Source organism: Ursus maritimus, unplaced genomic scaffold, assembly GCF_017311325.1.
Source record: "Ursus maritimus isolate PB19 unplaced genomic scaffold, ASM1731132v1 scaffold_18, whole genome shotgun sequence".
Taxonomy (NCBI): domain Eukaryota; kingdom Metazoa; phylum Chordata; class Mammalia; order Carnivora; family Ursidae; genus Ursus; species Ursus maritimus.
In genome coordinates, this window is record NW_024424230.1 from 47808498 (window position 1) to 47836140 (window position 27643).

A 27643-nucleotide genomic window follows, 5' to 3' on the forward strand; every position below is an offset into this window, starting at 1 on the left:
AAATTAATATGGATATATGTAGCCTGCACTTCCACAATACCAAGGGAAGCTGGTTTATGGAACAAGATGGAGTCATCACCTTCTAAACAGATTCTGGCTCTTGCAAAACTATAAAATGGTGTAGCAACTTAGGGAGGATTGATTCCTGCCCCAGCCCTCCTCCTCCTCCTCCACCCCCCCACTTTGATGGGACAGAGCTATGGGTTATTTTATTATTTTTGAAATAAGCTCAAGAGAAGGAATTGAGTTTAGCAGTTGGCCATCCTTTGCTGACATGAGGATCAAAATTCTTATCTTTTGCTGTTTTCAGATATAGGTATGCATAGTCTAAAGTAGAAACTCCTCCAAAACATTGTAGCATTCTTTTTTAGTGTATGGAGAGAGGATGAAAACCTATATTACGTTAAAGGTGTTCTGCTGTGATCACAGCTCTGGATTTGGGGTTGGGGCATTAAACATTTATTGGGCACCTAGTGTGGTGCTTTTCCTTTGTGTGCATTTAACGAGCAGCCAGTATTGTGTTTTTGCATTAAGCACATTTTTCCTTCTTTTTAAAAATTGATATATAATTGAAGTTTAAGCACTCAGAGTGTTTGAGAAAACATCTGATTTTAAAATGTCAGTTTTATCTGTTTATGTTTCCTGGAGAGAAGCACATAGAAAAGAAGTCATTTGGTGTTATTTTAAAATGAACAATGTTCGGGGACTGAAAATAAAGTTTTGATCTACTTAAGACTATTTAAAAATAGAATTAATTAGATCCCAGTGAGTTTTACTTTTTAAGTCTTAATCAAACATTTTTAAGAAAATAAATAGCTTTTCCTTAGGGTAAAAATTTTCCCTTAGACATGGTAATAATCTGTAACAGTTAAAAATGGCTAAAGACCTTTTCAAAAGATTAAAATCATATTTAAATTACTTAGTCATCATAGAAATTGATGCCCACTGAGCCTATTTTTTTTGGCTGGCTAAAATATTTTTTTTCCTTTTCTTACCCTCTTTGGTAGGGGTAGGGTAAGAGTGATGATGCTTTCTATTCCTTCATAGTACCCCATCTGCCTCATTGAGGCCATTTGAGGAAATGCATTTTATCTAACTTACTAGAAGCTTTTTAGGAAAGAGCTTCTTAATGCTTCAGGAGGAGCCTGGACTCTGGTTTATTTATTTATTTTTATAAAGATTTTATTAATTTATTTGACAGAGAGAGAGACAGCCAGTGAGAGAGGGAACACAAGCAGGGGGAGTGGGAGAGGAAGAAGCAGGCTCCCAGCAGAGGAGCCTGATGTGGGGCTCTATCCCAGAACACCAGGATCATGCCCTGAGCCGAAGGCAGACGCTTAACGACTGCGCCACCCAGGCACCCCGTGGACTCTGGTTTAGACCTACAAACACCAGTTTCCCTTGATCAGCTGGGAGTACTCTTTGCTAAAGATGTAAAGAGAAAGCAGGAAAAACTCCCCCTAGAGCACTGAGGAATGTTGCCAAGCCTGGGGCCTATCTGGAATTCAGCTATATTTTGAACTTTTAGTAATGTAGCCAAAGAATCATGTTTGGGTTCTTTGCAGAGAAATTCCTACCTTAATCTTTTTTTTCTTCCTCCTTCCTTATCGCCTTTGAATTAATTAACATCTGACTGAATGAATGCTCCGTGGAGGGCTCTACTCCCCGGTGTATGATAAGCCCTTGCCTTCAAGGTTAGGAGCAAAGCCTGAAAGCGATGAAAAGTTAACAGTAAGACTTACTAAAGCAGTAAGTCATTATTAATTATTTAAAGTTAATTATAAATTAGCTTTACAATTCAGATGTGATAATTAGTTTGGTAGAGCAGTGATCAAAAGGGTTTGTTTTCTTAAGATTTTTTTTTTTTAAATAGACACAGGAGGTCATCTCTTATTGATAGCATATTATAGCTAATGAGAAAGCTTAACATCCTTGTGGGGAATAATGAGTAAATTTTTTTTTCTTACTGAATCAGATTTTTATAGGTAATAAGAGCAGAAAAATGCATCAGATCAGATTGTGATACTTTTGTTTTGATGGCATTTGGGCTTTTTTCTTTCTTTTCTTTTAGATACCGAGTTTTGAGCATTGTAAATGATATAGTTAAGTTGAAATAATGTTAAAATGATGTTCTGGTGGAATGTAGGGAGAAAAATAATATTTAAAAAAATTTAAATTTATTTATTTATTTTTTTAAGATTTTATTTACTTAGAAAGGGAGAGGGGCAAAAGAGAGGGAGAGGGAAAGGGAGAGAATCTTAAGCAGGCTCCATGCTGATCTCGTTGCCCCATGTGGGGCTGGGCTCAGTCTTCAACCCTGAGATCATGACCTGAGTTGAAACCAAGAGTCAGATGCTTGACTGAGCCACCCAGACACTCTGAGAAATAATATTTTAGTGACATAAAAAGAGAGAGTAGTACATGTAGTGGTGAGTGTGGTATTGGATTACTGTGGCAGTGGTAGAAAAGGGGAAATTGACAAGAAAAACTGTAGAAAGATTTGACAGATTCCTGATTGGCTATAGAGCTACACTCTCCAGTACGGTAGTTCTAAACCATCAGAGTAAAAATGCTGTTCCTCCTCATGGGGATGAAAGGTACAGCATAGGGAATATAATTAATGGTATTGCAATAGTATATGGTGACCAATGATACCTACACTTGTGAGCCCTGCATAATGTATGGAGTTGAATAAACTTGTTGATTCACTGTGTTGTATACCTGAAAGTAACGTAATGCTGTGTATCAACTATACTTCAATAAAAAATAAAAGAGAGATATTGTTACATATTTCAAAAAAAAAAGTGCTGTTCCTCACTCACACTAGCCAGTATTCAGTAGTCAAATTCACATCTTGCTGGAGGCTACCTTATTAGTTAGTAGATGTAGAAGATTTGTATTGTCAAAGAGAGTTCTCGTTAGTGCTGCTACAGGAAGCTGAGTCAGGGAAACCATGATCCAGGAACTCTTACTTAATCTTTAATTACTTTTATATGAAATTTGAATACATGTTAACGTACTTCTACATAGTTTTTCTGTATTCTTTTTGAAGGTGATTAGGCAAAAGGAAACTGGGTGTTAAAGAAAAGAGAAGTAATAGAGCAGGAATAGAGATTTTATTTATCTTTTTAAAATATTAATTTATTTGAGAGAGAGAGTGAGAGAGCACAAGTGGGGGGAGGAGGGGCAGAGGGAGAGGGAGAAGCAGACTCCTCATTGATCAGGGAGCCTGACACCTGGCTAGATGGGGATCATGACCTGAAACGAAGGCAGACTCTTAACCTACTGAGCCACCCAGGTGCCTCAGGAATAGAGATTTTAAAATCTTGGGAATGGGAAAGGAGTCTGAAGCAAAGCTGCATTGGCCCTTAGAACTGTACTCTGGCATCACTGGGGAATAGGGAGCAGGTAGGTATATTTGTAGGAGGGACTGAGAGCCAGGTTAGAGAATGGTATGAGTTTTTTTTTGTTTCCCCGCTTACAAGTAAGTCTATCATACCCTGCGTTGAAAATTGAGAAATAGTCTTTAGAAACAGGTAGGAATTTGTTACATAGAAATTACCAAACAGGGGCGCCTGGGTAGCTCAGATGGTTAAGCGTCTGCCTTCGATTCAGGTCATGATCCCAGCCTCCTGGGATTGAGCCCCACGTCGGGCTCCTGGCTCGGCAGAGAGTCAGCTTCTCCCTCTCCCTCTGCCTCTCTCCCTGCTCATGCTCTCTCTCTGTATCTCCTTGGGTCAAATGAATAAATTTAAAAAAAAATCTTTAAAAAAAATTACCAAACATTTTGTATCTCAAGTTTTTGTTTATCTCTTTCCTGACCCTGATTTTTAAATTTTCTACTTTGTTGTATCTTAAAGACTTAAAATATTATGATACATAAATATAGAATGGGAGCAGCACTTCCAGATCTTAGTCAGAAATTAATTTTGCTTTGGTATGGAGGGCCACATAGTGGAGGAAAAATGCCTTTAGAATGTTACATGCAACATGTTTTCACATTTTTAAAAGACTTTACAAACTCTGGGGAAGGGAGAACCTATAACGTATCTAGTGGCAAATAAAAACTTTTAATCTGTTCTTCCTCTACTTTTCCCAGTTCTGGAAATGGTGCCACCATTTAACTCATTTCCTCAGACTGAAAACTTGGAATAATCCTTCAGTTTTCTTTTTGCACTCCATATACTCAAAGAAGTATACTCAAAGTATACTCCTATACTTACCATTAGTAAATCTCACCTTCAAAATGGATTCCAAATCCTCCATGTCCACTGCTTCTACTCTAAACCAAGCTGTCATCATTTCCTGCCTAGTAATGCTTTCCTAACTGGTCTCCCAGTTTCCATTTTTGTTTCCCTATGGTCTTTGTCTCAACCATCTTTTAAAAACTTAAATCAGATTATATCCTTCCTTTATTTAAAATTCTCCAGTGAATTCTCATCACACACACACTAAAATCCAGGGTATTTACTGTGGCATCAAGGCCTCACATACTCCCGCTTCTCTAATCTCATCTCTCAACACTCTTACCGATACTTGCTATATTCCATTCATATATATATCTTTTGTCCTAATCACTCTAGCCACATTCCATTCTTAGTGTGTTTGTATTTACTTTACCTTTTCCTGGACTGTTCTTCTCTCACATCTTTACATAGCAGCTCTCTTCATTTAGGTTTTACAGTCTCAGAGATGCCCTCCCTGAACACCCAGTACAAAGTGGCTCCCTCTCTCCCTACTCTAGCAGTAGTGTCATTTTCTTTAGATCATTTTCCACACTGTGAAAATTTGTTTGGTCTGTCTCCCACTGGAGTAGAAGCTTTGTCAGAGCAGGGTCCTTGATACTCTGTTTATCACATTTAAATAGCACCTGCCAGTGTGTAGTAAGGGCTCAACAAATACACTGAATTAAAGAGCAGATTTTGATCTGAAGCCACAAAACAAGAGTGTTTGAGTCTCAGCTATCTCATATAAAAATGATATTAGACCAGAACATTTTTCTGGGCTTTGGCAACTCTCATCTTCATTGACTGGGAATTGATACTCCCCTTCTGGGGGAGACATGAAATATATTGTGTATATTTGATACAAGTTAGGCAAAATAAAACTACTAGTAATGTACTTCAAAGTATATAAAAGCAGCCCAAATTTGAATTCACTGTGGCAGGTAAAGGTTTATTAACTAGGTTTGCGTATGGAATTATATACCTGACTGAATTTTGGTGCTAAAGTGGTTCATTCCTCATTCAGAAAAATAGTGAAAGTAATTTAACTTCTTTTCTTATAATATGTAAGAGGTTATTATAGATCATCTTATACCAGTGGTTTTTCTTCAGTTTCTTTTCAAAATTTTATGTAAGATACATTTTCCTTTATGTATATGAAAGTAATTCTAATCTTTCTATCACGGCATGTACATTTTTGGGAGTTTCAGTTTTTCTGTGGAAATCCTTTTCACATAGTTTGTCCACCTCCTTTTTTTTTTTTTTTTTTTAAGATTTTATTTATTTATTTGACAAAGAGAGCACAAGCAGGAGGAGCAGCAGGCAGAGGGAGAGAGAGAAGCAGCAGGCTCCCTGCTGAGCAGGAAGCCCGATTCGATGTGGGGCTGGATCTTGGGACCCTGAGATCATGACCTGAGCTGAAGGCAGATACTTAACTGACTGAGCCACCCAGGTGCCCCTAGTTTGTCCAAGTTGTCCTTAAAAATCTTTAAGATTTATTACAGAAATTTTCAAGTTCTTTTCTGCTAATTCAAACATGTGGGTCATCACTGGGCCTGATTCTATTGACTTTTTTCTTCTTGATCTTGGATCATAATTTCCTAATTATGTCCATGGTCTCATTAAATTTTTTTAATAGACTTTTATTTATTATTTATTTATTAGTGCTGATAAAAACTTTTTTATTATGTTCATTTAGCCAGCATATAGTACATCATTGGTTTTCGATGTAGTGTTCAACGATTCATTAGTTGCGTATAACACCTAGTACTCATCACCACGGGTGCCCTCCTTAATACCCATCACCTGGTTATCCCATTCCTCCACCCCCTCCCTTCTGTAACCCTCAGTTTGGTTCCTGGATCCAGAGTCTCTCATGGTTTGTCTCCCTCTCTGATTTTTTTCCCATTCAGTTTTCCTGCCCTTCCCCTCTGGTAATAGACTTTTTAAAAAAAGATTTTATTTATTTATTTGAGAGAGCTCAACAGAGAGCACAAGTGGGGGGAGAGGGTGAGGGAGAAGCAGACTCCTCGCTGAGCAGGGAGCCCAGTGCAGGGCCTGATTCCAGGATGCTGGGATCATGACTTGAGCCGAAGGCAGACAGACGCTTAACCGATTGAACCACCCAGGTGCCCCTTAATAGACTATTCTTTAGAGTAGTTTTAGGTTCATAGCAAAATTAAGCAGAAAGTACAGAGACTTCCCATACATTACCCTTCCCCCTGTCACACACATGTTCAGTATCCTCATGCCAATACGTTTGTTATAGTTGATGAACCTATACTGACACACCATTATTATTTCAGAGTCCATAGTTTTTGTTAGGACTCACTCTTGGTGCTGTTCCATGGGGTCTGAAAAATTTATAATGGCATGTATCCATTATAGTATCATACAGAATAGTTTCACTGTCGTTAAAATCCTGTTCTCTTCCTGTTTACCCTGGCCTTCCTACTGACCCCTGGCAAATACTGATCTTTTGTACTATCTCCATAGTTTCACCTTTTCCGATTGGTATATGGTCAGAATCATACAGTATATAGTTTTCTTCATAATTGAGTTCTTTTACTTAGTAATATGCAATTAAAGTTACTCCATATCTTTTCATGGATTGATAGCTTGTTTCTTTTTAGTGCTGAATAATATTCCATTATCTGGATATACTATATTTCATTTATCCATTGACCTACTGAAGAATATCTTGATTGCTTCCAGGTTTTGGCAATTATGAATAAAGTTGCTATAAACATCCATGTGCAGGTACAGGCTTTTGTGTGGAGACAAGTTTTCAACTCCTTTTCATAAATACTGAGGAGTGTGATTGCCGGGTTGTATGGTAAGAGTAAGTTTAGTTTTGTGAGAAACTGCCAAACTGTTTTCCATAGTGGCTGTACCATTAGGTATTCTCACCAGCAATGAAGGAGATTTCCTGTTGTTCCATGTCCTTGCCAGAGTATGGTATTGTCATTGTTTTGGGTTTTGGCAGTTCTAATAGGTGTAGTGGTTATCTCGATTTAATTTGCATTTCCCTGATGACCTATGATGTGGAGCATTTTTCATATGCTTATTTGCCATCTGTATATCTTGTCTGGTGATGCATTTGTTCAGGTCTTTGGCCCACTGTTTAGTTGGTTGGTTGTTTTCTTATTGTTGAGTTTTAAGAATTCTTTGTATCTTTTGGATAATAGCCCTTATCAGCTATCTCTTATTTCCCAGTCTGCAGCTTGTCGTATCACGTTCTTGATGGTCTCTTTTGCAGAGCAGAAGTTTTAATTTTAATTTTAATGAAGTGCAGGGCCTTTGGTGTTATATCTAAAAAGTCATTGCCATACTGAAGGTTATCTGGATTTCTTCTTTGTTATTATCTAGGATTTTTATAGTTTTGCCTTTTACATTTAGTTCTGTGATCCATTTTGAGTTAATTTTTGTGAAGGGTGTGAAGTCTATACCTAAATTCATTTGTGTGTGTGTGTGGATGTCCATTTGTTTCAGCAAATTTTGTTGAAAAGACTGTCTTGTTCCTGTTGCGTTGCAGTTGCTTTTTTATCAAAAATCAGTTGGCTGTATTTATATAGGTCTATTATAGGGCTCTCTGTTCTGTTTCACTGATCTATTTGTTTCTTCTTTCACCAGTATCAAACTGTCTTGATTACTCTAGCTTTATATGTCTTTTTTTTAAATGATTGATTGATTGGTTGTTTTTTTACAAAAGTTTATTCTTAAATGTCCAACAGGATCTAAGACAACACTTCATTGTAGTTGTAGGTGGCAACAGGTGATTACAGATGTTTAAACAGGAATGGAATTAAGGATCACCATTGCCTCAGGCACAAGGAACAACTCGCTTCTTGCCAGATTGCCTAATTCCCCCTGTAGCCAGTGTCCCTTCCCCATGGCCTTTGCTTTAAGCTTCTGGAGTTTCTTCTGCTCCTCTTTCTGTTTCTGCTTGAATGCCTTATCTCATCCATTTCCTTGGTCTGCTTCTTGGGCTGCTTCAGGGGCTTCTTCTTGCCACCTTTGTGGCTGGACATAGTGCCTGCACCCCTTCCCCAGACCTTGCCACCGAAAGTGCGCTTTATAGTAAGTCATGATGTTAGGTAGCATCAGTCTTCTCACTTTGTTCCTGTCCTTCACTATCGTGTTGGCTATTCTGTCTCTTTTGTTTTTCTATATAAATTTTAGAATCATGTTGTCAGTATCCACAAAATAACTTGCTGGGATTTTGATTGAGATTGAATTGAATCTGTAGATCAAGTTGAGAAGAACTGACCTCTTGACAATATTTAGCTTTCCTATCTAGTCTCAAAAATTTTTATTGGGCATTTTTATTGGCATTGTGTATGAAAGGATAGTAGAGACTGAAGTAGAGCTTTCCCTTTCATTTTCCCCAAGATTTTAACCTTTCTGCTATCCTTTAACCTATCCTTTGTCAAGCAGTGGGGGCTGGTCTCTTAGATCTAGTTAAGAATTGAGTTGGGGGGCCTGGCTGGCTCAGTTGGTAGAGCATGTGACTCTTTTTTATTTTATTTTTTTAAAGTAAATTCTACCCCCAACGTGGGGCTCGAACTCATGACCCCAAGAGTTACATGCTCTATGGACTGGGCCAGCCAGGCACCCCAAGCATGTGACTCTTGATCTCACAGCTATGAATTCAAAACCCATGTTGGGCGTAGAGCTTACTTAAAAAAAAAAAAAAAAAGAATCAAGTTGGGATGAAATTTTAGTTTGTTTTCCCATCTATTTCTGTTTTTAACGTTTTGAGGTTGGGATCAGGTGCCTCTCTCCAGAAGAAATTGAGAATCTAAACTCGACAGTACACAGATCTCTCTGTACCTTCCATCTCAACTCAGCAGATGTCCCTGTGAGATAACTGGTGGAGAACTGTCTCTGTGTTTGAAGCTCCTCCATATTTCAGATAGCCATGCTAACTCAGTCGTTAAGGTTTTGATTTTTCTTGTCCCACAGGGCACTCTTCTCCTTGTCCTCTGCCTATGGCAGTCTTTCTTTCTTGCTTACGCTCCCAGGCTTGGTCAGTGTCTTAGGATAAAAATGGCAGCTGGTCTCTGCTCACCTAGAAAGTGTTAGTTCATCTCTGGAAATCAATCCACAGCTCTTCAGTGCTTTTAAAGAAAACATGGCTTTTAGTTTATTGGTTATTTTCTTATTAAAAGAGGAATAGTGATCTTCTGTGACATGCTTTATCCTGCTTGGGACTGTAACTCCCAAAGATATACATTTTGAGAACATTTTTCAATAATGGAGGCTCTTTTATATTTGGGTATAGGAGTGAGTGGAGTTTGGACCGTGAGTTTTTAAAAATGATGACCAATATTGAAGAGGTCCGTATATTTGTGTCCTAAGCCCCACATAACCTTGAGATAAGGTTTACATCAAACAAAATATTTTTTACATACTAGAAATGTACTACTACATATGTTGAAAAGTGCTAAACTAAATTGGTGAATCCTAATAAAGAGCTGTTTAGGATTCCATAGTATTTGAGAATGACAGGAGAGAAAAGAAACTCATAATTCCTCTTGTTTGACTTTGCATTAGTTCTGACCCAAGGATATCTTATGAGAAATATTATCCCTATAGTAATAGATTTTGATGTTACAATTATAGAAGTTCTTTTAACTGACAAAATTGGGAGAATTGGGTCAGTTAATCAGAAGAGCTGATTCAAGTGGACCTTTGATATCAGAATACCCGAATAACCACTTAAATCATAAGGCTATGTATTAAGAAGTCTGGAGGTAACATAGTTTTAGGGTTGTTCATCCAGCAGTTCAACCATGTCATCATGAGTGCTGGCTATTTCTCATTCAGTGCTCTCCTCTCCTAAGGTATTGACTTTTTGGCTTCATAGCTATGAAGGACCACTTCATGATCCTTAAAGTAGACTGCTGTAGTCCAGATACCATGTTTAAATTTAAAGCAAGAATGTTAGTCAGGGTGGGTACCCTATCAGATAGGGTCTTTCAGGTGGCTTTTTCCTTTTATCAGTGAAGGACAGCATTTTTCCAGAAGCTCTTACAAAGTTCCTTTCGTTAGCTGCAAAGGAGGTAGGAAGGCAAGAATCTAGCAAAAAGACCAAAGATAATGATAATTGGTTTATGCCAGTGGTTCTCAAGGTAGGGGAATTTGATGTTTGTTACGTAACTTCTATTAGGTAACATCTGGAAGTATGTGGAGAATATTGTTGACATTTCGTGGGTAGGGGCTAAGGGTGCTAAATTTTTTGCAATGCAGTTACAAAGAAGGTAGAACATCTAGCTGAAAATGTCAGTAATAGCCCTGTTGAGAAACACTTAGACTAATCATAATTTATGCACATATTACCATACAAAATAAAACAGGGCAAAAAAAAGAATGGGAGAGAATGGCTGTATGATGAGCAGAGGGAAATGTTTTCTCGATGGCCATTACATAGTTTAAACATTTTACTGTAACTTGAAGCATATACATTTATATTAAATGTAATTGCTATGGGGAGACTGTTTCTTTGAGTATGGATCCACTGATTAGCTTTGGGTTTTTTTCTCATATAAATCATACTCCTAGCTATTCTCTTTGATATACTTAAAAAAAAAATAGAGCAAGAACTTAGACATTGCAAAGCAATCCGAGAATCTGGGTACAGAATTATTCTTGTTATATTTTTGATTTTTAAAAGAGACGTTGCCTATTTTGCTTTTTTCCAGAGTATTCTATCTATCTTCATTAAAACAACTATCTTTCCATTATTTAGCTAATATTTGATTACATTTTATAGTTAAAAATAATAAATGGGGGCGCTTAGGTGGCTCAGTCGGTTAAGCATTTGCCTTCGGCTCAGGCATGATCCCAGGGTCCTGGGATCGAGCCCTGCTGTCGGGTTCCCTGCTCAGTGGCGAGTCTGCTTCTCCCTCTCCCTCTCCCTCTGTGCTCTCTTTCTTTCTCTCAAATAAGTAAATAAAATCTTTAAGAATAATAATAATAATAATAAATAAATTGGCATAAACAAGTTTAGGAACAAATGATACTTGGTAATCCTGTCTCACTCAGGTGTGGAATAACAAGGTAGTTCACTGGTCCTGAATCCAGTTTCTGTTACCCAGGGAGAAGAGCATTAGTTAATCTAGCAAGTTAATTAGGTGGATATCACTTAAGTAAGTTACCACTGTATATTAAAATACCTAATAGCACAAATTAAATTCTAGACTCTTCCAGAATGATAAATTGGGTTACTTTCTTAAAGACCAGATTTCTTTTTTTTTTTTAAGATTTTATTTATTTATTTGACACAGAGACAGCCAGTGAGAGAGACAGCCAGTGAGAGAGAGACAAGCAGGGGGAGTGGGAGAGGAAGAAGCTGGCTCCCAGCAGAGGAGCCTGACGTGGGGCTCGATCCCAGGACTCCGGGATCACGCCCTGAGCTGAAGGCAGATGCTTAATGACTGCGCCACCCAGGCGCCCCAAAGACCAGATTTCTTAATCTGAAACTGTTAACTTCAAAATAGTTTTAAGACTCTATCATTTTATCTATGAAAATGTTGTGCTGTTCAGAACATATAAAGCACCTCTCATGAAAACCTATTTCTTAAGACTTAGTTTTCACCATTTCCTGAGAAAAATTTATTTTTAAAAAATGCATACATATCAGGATGTTTGAGGAATGGGAAATAACTTAAAAAATAGATGTTCCTCTCTAAATCATTGAGTGCCTTCCAAAATGCTTTTTTTTTAAAAAAAAAGATTTATTCATTTTAGAGAGTGCGTGTGCATGCCGCTTTGGGGGGGGGCGGGGGGGAGCATCTCAAGAAGACTCCCTGCTAAGTGCAGAGCCCACAACCCTGACATCATGGCCTAAGCCAAAACCAAGAATCAGATACTCAACTGACTGAGCCACCCAGGTGCCCCCAAAATAATTTTTAAAATTGCATTTCAGTATCATATGGTCTTTAATTATTAAAGGCATTATTGAGAATTTTTTATTATATATTATCATTACCTATTACTCACAAGAAAGAACATTTAAATACTTTTAACTTGTTCTTTTAAGAGCATTTGTTCTTCAGACTTTTACTGTGGAGAAAATTTTCACATTCTTTTCCTTAAAAAGATTATAATTTAGGTAAATGAAAGAGTGGCCTTCAGATTTTTTATTCACCTTATTAAAAATTTATAAAAAGCAGTGTATATAGCCAAAAGTGAAAATTCCACCAATTTTGTAAGATATAAAATGAAAAGTGAAAGCCTCCTTACGTCTTCTCTAGTTCTCGTCCCATTCTCCAGTGATAAAGCACTTTTGTCTGTTTACAGCATAACTAAGAAAATCAAGCTGTGTATGTATAGCTTACATTTATAAAGCTATATAGAAATGTGTGTGTAAAATCTTTTCTTCCAATTTTTATTATATTTTTGTTTTTAGTTCTGTTGATTGCCTTTAATTTTAATGTTGATAAACATTTGACTCCTTGATGCTTCCAGTATTCCCCTCTCAACCTTCCAGTTTCTCAGTTGTAGTTAATTATTGTAGGTATTCTGTAAATATTAACTTACTTAATTCACTGTTAACCATTGAAGTAGTTTTCATTCCTCTTTTATGGATTGCAAAACTGAGGCACGGAGGGATTAAGCTTTTGGTCTCATAAATAGAGGCTTTTGTTCTTCAAGCATGCACTATCCATTCAAAAATAAATATTTATTATGTACTTGATTTACTGTGCTATGAACTTGGGATATTAGTGGTGTGTCAAATGAAGTCTTGGACCTGTTGGAACTTATGGTCTGTGTGGTATTTCTCATTTTAAATCTTGACAGCCTAGTCATCCTAAAACTCCAGGTCCCTGTAGTTTTTAGCATTCCTAGATCAAAAAGAATTGGTCCTAGAATACAGGATTTACCAAAACAAATAGTTTTACTGGAGGAATAGAAGTTTTCAGGGGTTCTAGCTTTTATTCATTCAGCTTAAATATTGCAGCAAACCAGAAAAATCTTGCTGTCATAATATACCTAGAAAATGAAAAGTCCATAAAGTGCCTTTAGAATAGACTCAGATTTTCCTAATGTAAAACTTAAATTCCTATAGAAATTATTTTGCGTTTAGGAGAAATAGTAATAACAGTATCACTAGCAAATGACATTAATTAAAGGCTTCCTGTCTACCAGGGGCTGATCCAACTTTTTAACTATATGAAACTCCTTATTTCTTTTAGGAAATCATGAAGGTAGTTACAGTTAATTTATAAATGAGGAGATAAGCAGAAAGAAGGATATGTATTTGCCTAAAGTCACATAGATACTAAGTAATGGAATTGGCTCCAGAGTCCTTGAATAATGAACTATAGGTTTTTACTTTTTTACTTTCAACAAAATATATTGTATGTAAGATATAATTTAGTTCAGAGAAATAAATTGACCCCATATAACCAATTCTGGATTCAGAAACATTGAATTCAGGATATAAAAAGTTTAGTTTGAATCAAGGAAAACTTCCGTTCAAGCATAGAGGTATATGGATTGTACCTTCTACTACAGACATTTGTATTATTTATTTATCCTGTTCGATTTGTTAGGGTTCTTGAGGTCAGTGTGGCATAATAGAGAAGAATGTGAGTGAGCTTATTAGTTAAATTAGATGAATCTGGTTTTCTAGTGAGCCTCTTATTAGTTGTATGACCATAGCAAGTTAACTAACCTTTTTGCACTTTTTTTTTAATCTGTAAAAAATGAAAAAAAAATCTCATGAGTAGGTTTTTTTCTAGGCTTCTTATTCAAACATTATTAATTACTATGTTCCGTAGTTTAAAAGTTATTAAAATTATTAAATTTTAAAAATTACTATTAAAAAGATCGTTTTTTCCATCGTGTAAGATCACAGGGAGCACAAGGGACAGATAGATAAGTAAACATATCTAAATCCTATAGAAAGTGCTAGAGTAGTAGTACATACAGGGTACTGTCTGAATATAGAGCATCAAGGATATCCAACAAAGATTGGAAAAGTGAGGTTAATACTTGAGTAGAATCAGAAAGAACAAGTTAGGAGTCCTTTGTGCCCAGGAGAGTATGGGGCAGAGGCATTGGACCAGAGGAACAGTATGTGTAAAAGTTGGGATATTTTAAGTATTACGAGCTGTGACTGGGTCATGTGTTAGGAAAGCTTCAAGAGAGGAAGCTTGAAGAGGTAGGTGAGGATCCAGATCACAAATGACCTTGTGAAGTTATCACAGATGAGGGCGCCTGGGTGGCTCAGTTGGTTAAGCATCTGCCTTCAGCTCAAGTCATGATCCCAGGGTCCTGGGATCGAGGGCTCCCTGCTCAGTAGGGAGTCTGCTTCTCCTTATCCTTTACCCCTCCCCCTGCTCGTGTGCTCGCTTGCTCGCTCTCTCAAATAAATAAAATCTTTAAAAGGTATCACAGATGAAAAAAACCTACAAGAAAATGCTGTTAACATAATGATAGTAATAGGAGCTATTATTTATTGGGTGTATATTATTTGTGTTAGGCACTGTGCTTAATATTTTATCATGTTTTCTCAGCTTCTCAATAATTTTGTAATAGAGTTTTTGTATCCATTTTATAGATGAGGAAACCAAGGTTTAGAGAGGTTAAGTAATTGGCCCAAGGCAACACAGCTAGTAAGTAGCAGAGTGTAGATTTGAATCTTGGTCTTACTGATTTTTAAAGTCTTATCACTTTGGTGTGCACACATGATAGGTGGTCAGTACATATTTCTTGAATTGACTGAATTTTTCCATGTAATTATTTGACTTTTCATACTTTTTAAAGTTCAGTAAAGGTCACACTGAGTATATTATCAGCACGATTATTTTTGCAAAAAAAAAAAAATGTCCAAACATGCACTTAAAACCAGCTGCTTGGGATAGTTAAGTATATTAACACTTTTATTATACGATTTTCTTAAACTGGAATAACTAGGAAATATAGATAAGCTAAAAGGAAAAAAACAAAGTCACTCAGATTTAAAAGATGAAAAGGTTACTGTTTTTTACATAGAAGTTATTTAAAGAATATAACACCTTAAAAAATCAGTTAATTCCTTAATATCAGATATTTCCTTAGGGTTCAAAGCTCTCCAAATAAAATTTCTATATTGTTTATTTGTTTGAATTAAGATCCATATATTGCATTTGTTGGTATATCTCTTAAGTCTTTTAATCTTAAGGTTCTCCCTCTATGTCTTTTTTCTTACAATATTGTAATTTTTTAAAAAGCTGGTTGTTGGTTTTATTTCTCAGGGTATTCTTTCATGGGTATTCTCATTCAGCCTCTTATGAAAGTGATTAGTATGAACTTTAGAAATTGGGGTATAATTTGCATACAGTTAAATGCACAGATCTTAAATGTTTGTCGGTGAATTTTGACAATTCTATACATCAGTGTATCTGCCACTTAATGTATTTTTTTTTCAATTAACATCTTTTTTAAATGGAAAAAGAGGAGAAATCCTTTCCATTCTTTAGATTCTAAAGTCGAGAGTAAGTACAGTGGCAAGGAACGATAAGTAATCATTGATTGCTATTAGGAATATAAAGCTTTCACAGCCAGATGGGTGAATTAAGAAAATTTGAGGCTTGGAAAAAACTACTCACTAGCAGAGAGATAATGAGTAACATGTTAGAGCTAAAGGTGAGAAGTAAATGCACTGCATTGGAATTTATATCTTTGCAGAAAGCTGTGGCTGTTTGTTTATTCCTCTAAATTGTATGTACCCTTCCCCCACAACCTTCTCTGCCTCAGTTTCAAGCAGCAGATAGTCTCCTCTAAACTTTTTAGTTGGGAGGATCGTGTGGTTATTAACTCCAAGAAAGAGGTAACTAACTGCAGTTGAGGCATATAAATGTCTTGAGTATGTTATATGACAGATATGAGCCAGCATGCTTCTTTCATCTGTCTGTGATGTTGTATTTGACTTTGGGGACTTTTATTAATTACCTTGTGTTTTCTTAGAGTGGTGCACTGATCTTAGCTTGATATCATTAGGAAGGTAAAATGGAAGTTGCTGAGTGGCTGCTCTATATGAGGAATTATCTTAAATACAACCCTCTTTTTTTTTTTTTTTTTTTTTAAGAAAAATAGAAGGTCTATTTTCTAGAGAATGCTGAGGAAAATTCTAAATAATTTCGGCTTCATGTCCACAATACAATATAAAAATATATGGCTTTTATGAAATCATGCCAGGAAATTACAAAGAAAAAAAATGTGATGACAGGGTCATGAAACCAGCAGTTAAATACAGGGTAATCACAACCAAAGCAGGCCAGTAAGTCACACTATACATTCAAAAAATTCAAGTAAGTTTCAAAAATTAAATACAACCCTCTTAACAACTAAGTGATGGAGGTGATGACAGCCATTTTGTACATAGCCTAGATCAGGAAAGAAGAGTTTGTGATTTGCGAAAGGTCATATAACTAGTAACAACAAAACAAGGCTTTTAACCCTGAAAAAAATATTTTAAAGATTTTTAATTATTTATTTGACGGAGACCACAAGCAGGCGGAGTGGCAGGCAGAGTGAGAGGGAGAAGCAGGCTCCCCGTTGAGCAGGGAGCCCAACTCGGGGCTCATGCCCAGGACCCTGGGATCATGACCTGAGCTGAAGGCAGTTCCTCACCTGACTGAGCCACCCAGGCATCCCTAAACCCTCAACTTCTACTCCAGAACTCTTAAATAGTTTTCACTAAAATATGCTGTCTTCATGAAACTTAAAAAAATAGTAATCTGCCCTTTGCAAATTCCTGCTGCTTATATGTACATGAAGAAACAGAGGCATATTTAAAATATAAAATTATGTCAAATCCAATTGTGATGTGATTTTCTGTATGAGTATGCAAGTGTCAAGTTGTTAAAAGAGAAAGTTTAATACTAAAAAGTTAGTAAAACAAAATAATTTTTCCAGTGCCTATAGTGCAATATAATGACGTTAGACCAGCATTTTTGTTCTTAAAGATAATAGAAAAATAACTTACCAAATTTTCTTTAGATAATTCAGCTCAGGAACTATGACTTTTTTTTTTTTTTAAAAGATTTTATTTATTTATTTGAGAGAGAGAGAGAGAAAACACAAGCAGGGGAAGCAGGAAAGGGAGAAGCAGGCTCCCCAGTGAGCAGGGAGCCTAATGCGGGGCTAGATCCCAGGACTCTGGGATCATGACCTGAGCTGGAGGCAGATGCTTAACTGACTGAGCCACCCAGGCGTGAACTATGACTTCTTATAAGTGGAGGTTAAATTTTCTAGTTCTTCATTGAATTTGTAATTCAACTTCTAAAATGAAAAGTCTCCGTTTTCATTTTATTGAAAATAGGTTTATTTTAAAAGCATTTCCCAAATTAACATATTAATAAAAATTTGTTTTTAAAGAGATGATATCTTTTAAAAATTGTTTACTTAAATTCAGATTTAATTTCTAATTTGAAAAAAAATGACTTCTGTGGCTGTTGTTTCTGCTCCCTTTCAAGCCTTGAGAACTTTTTAACCAATCATAATTATAATCACCTGAAGTTTACTTTATCTTTGGGTGCTCTATTTTTTAAACAAATTCTCATTTTAAATACTTCAGATCATTACATTTACCAAGCTTATTACTAGACTTTTTGTCCCCAGGATTCTGCCCCTCTCCTCAGAAAATCATCCTAAATTGTTTAAGAAAATCAGCCTCTTCTCTGACTTGCCATAATATTTTTAAAAAATGTAGTTACTTTTTTCTTGGTTTTATTGAGCTTTCATAGTTTTAAAAGATCTCAGAAGATCATGGTTTTCTGTAGTAGAAGTATGTATTGCTTCTTGAAAGGCCCTTTTTCTTTCTTTCTTTCTTTTTTTTTAATGTAAAGTTGGTTGGGTAAGACAAATGAAACAACCAGTTAAGCTCATTCCTTCTGTACACTATTAACTTCAAAGCTCCTAGTTTTAACCTCTGGTTCAGTCCCATCTTAACTAGATTTAAGTGGCTTTTGTTTTGTTTGTTTTTTCATGCAGGTTCTGCTCATTAATCACCACGAGTGTGGATCTGAAGAAGAGTTTATTACCTCTCTTTTTTTGAGTATGTTTAACTTCAGATACACACAACGTAGCTTCTCCTTCCCTATTAGATTCTTAGAAGGTAGTTATATTTTTATAGTCTCCTTCTTGTGACTTTGATAGTGTGATCAATAAGAATAAAAACTATTCCTTACTACATATTGGGCTACTGCATGCAAATCAGTTCATTTAAAACCTCCTGGAGGTCTTTGGCATGCCAGACATAAAACCATGAGTGTTTGTTTGTGGAGGTAACCATGTTCCAAAGAAATTGAAGAGTAAAATTCTTTTATCAAGAAACTGGGAGAGTTATCTTTTAGGGTCTGGGAATCACTGACTTTTAAGGGGCTTGTTTTTGGTGCGTGGTTTTCAAAATTAATTTAAAATGGGAAATGATAAGAATATTCTTGTGGTATTAGATTTCCGAATGAGTAGTATAGAGAAATTAGTTTGCATTGTACCTACTGTATGCTTGACAAAATAGCTGATTCATCATATCTTATTAGTTAAACATTAATGAGAATATTTTTCCATACTTGCAATTTTTAGATACAGCAATGTTTTTCTTCTTATAGTGAATCTAATAAATGAAATATGATAACATAAAATTCATTCATGTTTTTTATATCTAGGGTTGGAAAAAAGAAAGAATTCTGGCTGAATATCCTGATGGCAGGATAATAATGGTTCTTCCTGAAGATCCAAAGTATGCTCTGAAAAAGGTAAATGTCCAGTGAAATTTCATGTAGAATGGATAATGTCTAAATTTTATTTGAGAGAGAGAGAGCAGGGGAGGACAGAGGGAGAAGGAGAAGCAGGCTCCCCACTGAGCAGGGAGCCCGACAAGGGGCTCAATTCCAGGACCCTGGGATCATGACCCAAACCTAAGGCAGATACTTACCCAGCTGAGCCATCCAGGTGTCCCTGGATAATGTAATTTTGTAGTCACTTTTAACAGGATAACGCATTACTGGCATAGCATGTTTAAACACTAGCTCTGAAAACAAGAAATAAGCATTTAAAGAATATATTTAAAAATTATGCTTACACTTAAAATGTGTCTGAGATATGTGAAATAAATTTTTAGTGAATTGATTACTGTCCCATATTACCAGTAATTTGAGTGACGGAGTAAAATGCATGCTAGTTTATAATGCCACGTAAGTGACTTTAAGAATCAGAATTACAGGGGCTTGTGGCTGGCTCAGTTGCAGGATCGTGTGAGTGTTGATCTCGGGGTTGTGAGTTCGAGTCCCACATGGGGTATAGAGATTGCTTAAATAAATAAAAAACTTGAGGGTGTGCTTGGGTGGCTCAGTCGGTTAAGTGTCCGACTCTTGATTTTGTCTCAGGTCAGGTTCTTAGGGTCATGATCTCAGGGTTGTGAGATCAAGCTCTGTTGAACCCCATGTTGGGCTGCTTGCTCAGTGTAGAGCCTGCTTGGGATTCTGTCTCCCTTCCCTGTGCCCCTCCCCCTGCTTGTGCTCTCGTCCTCTAAAATAAATAAATCTATTAACAATTTGAAAAAAGTATTACTTTCATTAAAAAAAGAATCAGAATTAAAATTTGACAGTAACTTAGAAAATTAAAATTAACAATTATAAAGTTTCATGTTGAGAGTAAATTTTTAAATAAAAGCATATTTGTAGAAGAAGATATAATAATAGGCTATAGAGGGTCACGTGGGTGACACAGTCGGTTAAGCATCTGACTCTTGGTTTTGGCTTGGGTCATGATCTCAGGGTCATGAGATCAGGCTCTGCTGGGAGTCTGCATAAGACTCTCTCTCCCTTTGCCCCTCCCCCTACTGCTCTCCTCTTTCTCTCTCTCATAAATAAATAAATCTTTTTTAAAAAGTCATAGAAGTTCTGAAATTAAACATGAGGTTATTATGTAATGTTAAGAAAAAAGATACATTCTGATTTATAGTTATAAGGTAGAAAATTTAAAGAAATCCTCTTATCTGGTTTGAGCCAGGCTTAGTCCAACTTGGAGTGCCATACTTTGAAGGTTCAGAGAGATAATCAAGTCTGGAATCATTTTATTGTATTGAGTATCTTAGAAGGCAGGAAACCATAAGATACACTTATTTCGAAATGACTTAATTACGTTTTCAAATAATGTGCTCAAAATGTTTTTTTCACCCTCCATGTGCTTTTTCATAAGTACCTTATAATGTAAAGCATTGGGTCCAGCTGTCTTTTGAAAAACTTAGTTTCACAAGAGTGTTTCTAAAATGTCTAGGAAACACAAGGAAAATGATTTATTTATTTATATTTTTAGGTTAACAATTGGACCTCTTTAAATTTAGGAAAACTTCACTTGAAAGGGTTACCCTATTATTTGAAAATATAACTAACATTTTACTTTATCTTGTTTTTGATTTTTCACATATCTTCTATTATGTATGACTGGACAATCCCAGATAACCGAATAAGCCCCCATACTACCAATGCCTAATAATATAGGCAATAACATTTAGAATAACACATAACCATGTCACCTGTCTTGTATTTGAAACATTGATCCTTGTCACAAAAACAAATACTTGCTAATTAATATTGGGTTAGTGATTGACTAAATGAAAATTAAATTATGTAATTTTTGGAATTCCAACTAGTACCATTGGAAATGAACAGTGGGAACTTTGCTACACCACATATGTGGCATTCAGACTTAACTAAGAATCTTCAGTAAATGCTAACTTCCTCATTTTAGTTTCTCAGGGCAAAATCTTAGTAACAGTATAGTATGTTACTAGTTAGTAATCCATAATGGATTAAAAATTAAAATCTAAGGAATTGTGAGTCATTTGCCTTTAGGAACTGAATGAATTGTGAGTTGTGTTATGGGATGCTGTTCTGGGAATAGGTGGACTTGAGTTTTCATCACGGAATAAGGGATGTATTACATGGTATTCTGCATGTCAGAGGTATGAATACTTAACCCTCTGAGGGGTTATCTTCATTTTAAACTTAGTAACACAGATGAATGTTGGACTGAATGTTTGCATTTTACTGTTTAACTGGGGAAGGAACTGATGATTGAGTACCTACAAAAACCTTCGACTTTGAGCCTCCAGAAACTCGAGCTTAACCATCTTTGACCTTGACCACAGTCCTAGGAGGTAGACTAGAAGCAGCACAGTTTGACGCCATATCAGCATTATGGATTCAAAGCTCTGCTCCTTGGTTTTCTAGATGTCCAGTATCTGACATGGGAAAATTACCTTTGAACTTTCTTTCTTGCATATGTAAAATGAGGGGTCATAGACCCCAAGAGATGTTGGATTTAAGTAAGATAATATTTATAAAGTGCTTTGCGTAGTATCTGGCTAGTGGTTGTTAAGGAATAAACATGTGTTCCTCTCCTCTGCGCCCACTTCCATGTTACTGATGAGAGTACTAATTAAGGCCTGGGAAGAAAAGTGCCTTGTGATTCCAGTGAAGTTCTTTCCAATTCTCAAACCAATGATGCTTCTAATGCTTTAATAAGTTCTTATTGTCTGTTGTAGGAGCTCTCACTGTTCTTGTTATTTAGACTGCTGGGCTTGGCATTACTGTCCAGTTCTTTCCCCATTTTGCACATTGTTCCACAGGCCTTGAAAAACAGTTATTGGTTAGCATAATCATTGCAAAAGAACTCTTCTTTAGGCGATATTCTGCTTGGAATAATATACTCAACTTACTGAACTGAAATAGTATGTTTTAACATGTATACAGTGCTTTCTTTCATTATTACAAAAAATACTGTTCTTTATTTGGCAGGTTGACGAGATTAGAGAGATGGTTGATAATGATTTAGGTTTCCAACAGGCCCCACTAATGTGCTATTCCAGAACTAAAACACTTCTCTTTATTTCTAATGACAAAAAAGTAGTTGGCTGCCTAATTGCGGAACATATCCAGTGGGTAAGTGACTTTTAAAGAGTGTTCGTATGTAATTTGGTGTCTAACAAGTTTACTGTGTAATCTTGAATAACACAATCCTGGTAAATTTACAACATTTATATAGGGAAGCGTGTGAGTGTTGGAATTGCCGTGTGTAAGCTTTTACTAAGCAGAATTGTATCTTGCATGGGCATTAGTTTCTCAAGTCACTATATAAAATAAGAATTCTTTAAATCAAAAAGTACTGCTAAATTTTGTTTAGGAAGTTCCCATGTTGGATACTAACGTAATGTTTGTCATCATTACTTCAGCACTGGAATAAAGGAAAGGTTGGCAAACTGTTGCCCGGGGCAAAATCCAGCCTGTTTTTGTAAATAAAATTTTATTATAATATAATTACAATATAATATATAAATACAGTATAATATAAGCAATGCCCGTTTGCTTACATACTGTCTCTGGCTGGTTCACACTAGACTGAGTTGAGTAGTTGCAACAGAAACCTGGTGGGCTGCACAGCCTAAAATACTCTGTTTTATAAAAAGTTGTCCACCCTCAGAATAGATCATCACTTCTTTGCTTGAGCTCCAGGTGAGAAACTGACTTGTATTTAGGAGCCAAAGTATACAAGAAATAAAAGAATCACAATAAAAGAGGTATATATTCACATTGGGTGAGTTCTGTAGTAACAGACCAACTTACGAGAACAGAGGATTCTAGACTCTCTAATCGTTGCTCATTTTTAGGAATACCTCATCTGACATCTGTCTTTTTTCAGCTGAGCTCTTGTTTTTGAATTCAGTGCACATTGGATTTGATTTTTGTTCAGTTGGTATCTTCTTGTATATTAATAATTTCCTGCAAACGTATGTTTTATCATGAAATTTTCTTAGAAAAAGTCAAAGTCTTCAGGTTAATTTCTATATGTTAATTTAAAAAATCAGTCTTAAATTGTGTAGCTTTATGAATCTTGCTATTTATATTAACAAAATTGATTTAAATGAATAGCTGTGATAAGGTAATTTGGGGATGTAAAGATATAAAACAACTTGTAGAGTTTACCATATTGAAATTGAGTTAATTTTACATAGTGTACCCTTGCGTTTTTTAAATTTCTGTTCTACCTAGTTCCAGAGATGACTTTTGCAGTGTTTAGAAGATAGCTATGTAATGTTTGTTTGTTAAATCTTCATTGTATGTCTAATTGTTTTAAGATTTGTACCATGTTCCGTCAGTCTGGCTGTTGTCCATCTAGACTGGTAGAGGAGATATAGTATGTTTTTTAAAGCACTTTAGTTTTTTTTTTTTTTTTCAAAGAGATGCAAATGTGGAGAAAGCAGCTTTTTAAATTTTTGATTCTTCTGCCATTCTAGTCCTTATTCCTGCAGAGGTGTGAACCCTAGAACTATGTCATCAGTCACAGAAATAGTTGTTACGACTGCTGAGTTCTTGACATGTACTTTTGCTTGTCTTTAGAATGTGGGAGGTAGAGGGGCGCCTGGGTGGCTTAGTCGTTAAGCGTCTGCCTTCGGCTCAGGGCGTGATCCTGGCGTTATGGGATCGAGCTCCACATCAGGCTCCTCCCCTGGGAGCCTGCTTCTTCCTCTCCCACTCCCCCTGCTTGTGTTCCCTCTCTCGCTGGCTGTCAAATAAAAAAAAAAAAAAAATGTGGGAGGTAGAGAAAAAAATAACATTCATTGCCATTATGGACCATCCATGATGGGCAAGATATTTTGTATGTATTATCTTATTTAATTTCTCTACAGTTTTCTGAGAGAAGTAGTAGATATCTCTAGTTTATAGATAAGGAACCCAAATCTTACTTTGTTAACTGCTGTTGTGGTCACATAACTAGTAAGTGAATTAGAACAGAATGTAGATCCAGGTCTGTTTCCTAAAGTGGGAGTGAAAGCATAAGTGGCCCCAATAGCTTGTTAATCCAGACAAATGTAGCAACCTCACTAAGGTCAGTACTAGCTAATTAATATTCTCACTTTAACATTTTTCCCTCTAATTTTAGGGCTACAGAGTTATAGAAGAGAAACATCCAGTTATCAGGTCAGAAGAAGAAAAAGTCAGATTTGAAAGGCAAAAAGCCTGGTGCTGCTCAACATTGCCAGAGCCCGCAATCTGTGGGATCAGTCGGATATGGGTATTCAGCATGATGCGTCGGAAGAAAATTGCTTCTCGCATGATTGAATGCCTGAGGTAACTTGAATGTAATTCTTCAAGTTGTTTTCTGTAGTTTTAAGATTTTAGCAGATTTTTAGTATTAAGATTGGCATTTAATCTTAAATGTATAACCTTTATCTTAATTTAAAATTTGCAAGAGATTGTCAGTGTATTTGATCCTTGTTTTTTATGTGAAGTTAATCTGCGGGGGGAGAAAGCACTATCAGTTAAATACTATTGAGCTATTTTTACTCACTTGTAACTGTGATATTAGGCCAAAATAACCCAGTTATTTCAAAGTGTTCAATATTGGAGAATTTTAAAGATAACCAAATAAAGTGGGAAGTTTTGTTTTTTTTTTTTAATTTAAAATTGCTTTTAGAAAAATTGGTCTTAATTTTTTTTTTTAAGATTTTATTTATTTATTTGACAGAGAGAGAGACAGCTAACGAGAGAGGGAACACAGGCAGGGGGCGTGGGAGAGAAAGAAGCAGGCTCCCAGCGGAGGAGCCTGATGTGGGGCTCGATCCCATAACGCCGGGATCACGCCCTGAGCCAAAGGCAGACGCGTAACGACTGAGCCACCCAGGCGCCCCAGAAAAATTGGTCTTAAATTAAGAATATTATTTGTAAATTAAGTCTCCTTCTAGTTTTTCTTTTTGCTTTTATTGCTTGATTTTAAATTAAAGGTGTAGAGGAAAAGACTCAGATAAATTGCATGTTTTGTTTTTTGTTTTTTAAAGCACCTTTGCCAAAGGATTAATGGAGGTTCAGATTAATCACGCAGATGAGGTGTTTATGTCAGTCTTTTGTTTTTGCTTCTCCCTAGGATCCCTGTCTGCTATTATCTATAGATACAGCTTTCAAAGTAATCCATCATCGTAAGTGAGATCCTAAGGCTCTAGGAATCTTAGAACCTTAATGTGTTTCTGGTCCTTCCCTCTTATTTTATTGTAAGTAGTGATCCAGGAGGACCTAGGTCTACCTGCCCTTTTCATGACAAGAGGCAGGTCTATTTTTAGCTCTTTCAGAACTAAACCTGGAAAATGCAGCTACTTAAATAATAGTCCTAAATATGAGGGCGTTGCTCCTCCAAGTCTTGTAAAAATTTACGTCTTAAGACAACCCTAAGATGGTTCTAGTTTATAAAAACATTTAACAGTATAGCCATTGCATTTGTTCTGTGTGATAGTAAGATGTCCCTATAAGCTTCCTGTGAAAACTTCTGTAGAGTTTCTACTTTTTTCATTTATTGTTCTTTCTTATGCACCTAGCTCACCTTGTTAAGATTACAATGTGAAAATTCTGATAGTCTGTATCCTGGCTAAATTTTTAAAAAATTCTTTTGAAATAACAGCTTTATTGAGATATAATTACATAGCATAAAACTCATCTCTTTAATTATACAGTTCAGTGGGTTTTAGTATATTCAGAAGGCTGTGCAACCATCACCACTATCTCATTCCAGAACATTTCTGTCACTGTCCCCCAAAAACGCACACCCATTAGCAGTCACTCCCCATTTCCCTCTCCCCACCTTCTGGCAATCACTAATCTACTTTCTATCTGGACGGATTTCCCTATTGTGAACATTTCATATAAATGGATTCCTGTAAGATACGACCTTTTGTGACTCATTTCTTTTACTTAGCATGCTTTCAAAGATCATCCATGTTGTAGCATGTATTCCTGTGCTTCATCCCTTTTTTTTATTGCCAGATAAAATCCCACATTTCATTTATCCATTCATCAGTTGATGAACATGGTATGGGGTGGTTGCACTTTTTTGGCTATTATGAATAATCTGTGAACATTCCTGTACAAATTTTTGTGTATTTTTATTTCCCTTGGTAAGTAGAGAAGTATTTGCATGTTTTTATTTCCCTTGGTATATACCTCGGAGTAGAATTTTTGGGCCATATAGTAACTGTATGTATGACATTTTGAGGAGCTGCCCAACTGCTTATCGAAGCAGCTGTGCTATTTTACAATCTCACCAGCAACATATGAGGGTTCTAATTTCTCCACATCCTCACCAGCGCTTGTTAGTGTCTGTCTTCTTAATTTTAGCCATCCTAGTGAGTATGAAGTGGTTATTTCATTTTGGTTTCGATTTACATTTTCCTAATGGCTAATGAGCATCTTTTCATGTACTTATTGGCCATTTATGGATGTTCTTTAGAGAACTGCCTATTCAAATCCTATGTCCATTGTTAAATTAGTATATCTTTTTTCTTATGTAATAGTTCTTTATATATTCTGGAGACAGATCTCTTATCAGATATAAGATCTGTGGATATTTTCTACCTTTTCACAGCTGTCTTTTCATCATCTTGGTGTCCTTCAAAGCACAAAGGTCTTTAATTTTGGACTCCAAATTATGTATCTTTTTCTTCTGTCGCTTGTGTTTTTGGTGTCCTATTTAGAAAGCTATTTTAATGTAAGGCTACAATGATTTATACCTGTATTTTCTTCCAAGAGTTCACAATTTTAGTTCTTACATTTAGGTCTTTGATCCATTTTAAGTTAATTTTTGTGCATGATGTGAGATGGGATCCAACAGCATTCTCTTTTTCATGTGGATATCCAGTTGTCCTGGTGCCGTTTGTTAAACTGCCTGTTCTTTTCCATTGAATGGCCTTGGCACCCATGTCAGAAATCACTGATTGTGAGGATTTATATCTGGACTCTTCAGTTCTATTCCATCAGTCTGTTCTTATGCCATAGCACACTGTTTTTAGTTCTGTAGCTTTGTAATATGTTGCAAAATAAGGATGTGTGAGTTCCTTGGTTTTGTTCTTTTTCAGGATTCTTTTGACTGTTTAGTGACTCTACCAATTTCATATGAGTTTTAGGACCAGCTTAATTTCTGCAAAGCCAGCTTTAGTTCTTGTGATTCATAAACATGGCATGTCTTTCTATTTATTTAAGTTTCCAGATCTTGCATTTCTTTTGTTAAAACTTAATCCTGAGTATTTATTTTCTTGATGTTATTATAAATGAAATTGTTTTTAAAATTTCATTTTGGGGGCGCCTGGGTGGCACAGCGGTTAAGCGTCTGCCTTCGGCCCAGGGCGTGATCCCGGCATTGTGGGATCGAGCCCCACGTCAGGCTCCTCCGCTGTGAGCCTGCTTCTTCCTCTCCCACTCCCCCTGCTTGTGTTCCCTCTCTCACTGGCTGTCTCTGTCTCTGTCTCTGTCAAATAAATAAATACAATCTTTAAAAAAAAAAAAAAATTTCATTTTGGATTGTTAATTTCAAGTATATAGAAATTCAGTTAATTTTTAAATATTGCTCTTGTATCCTGCAACCTTGTTGAACTCATTTTT

General features: G+C 36.1%; 1 protein-coding gene across 13 annotated transcripts in view; it reads left to right on the plus strand.

Moving 5' to 3' along the window:
- ESCO1 (establishment of sister chromatid cohesion N-acetyltransferase 1) overlaps window positions 1–27643 on the plus strand; it is a 71917-nt gene that overhangs the window by 42550 nt on the left and 1724 nt on the right. For 7 of the 13 annotated variants that reach the window (XM_040632666.1, XM_040632671.1, XM_008690582.2 and 4 more), the window contains 3 exons: window positions 18884–18973; window positions 22019–22162; window positions 24162–24349. In XM_040632666.1, coding sequence (XP_040488600.1) covers window positions 18884–18973; window positions 22019–22162; window positions 24162–24349 — 422 coding nt within the window. Of the gene's footprint in view, window positions 1–18209; window positions 18334–18883; window positions 18974–22018; window positions 22163–24161; window positions 24350–25142; window positions 25195–27643 lie in introns of those variants that run through there. The other 6 variants (XM_008690596.2, XR_568578.2, XR_568581.2 and 3 more) reach the window with 6 other exon arrangements.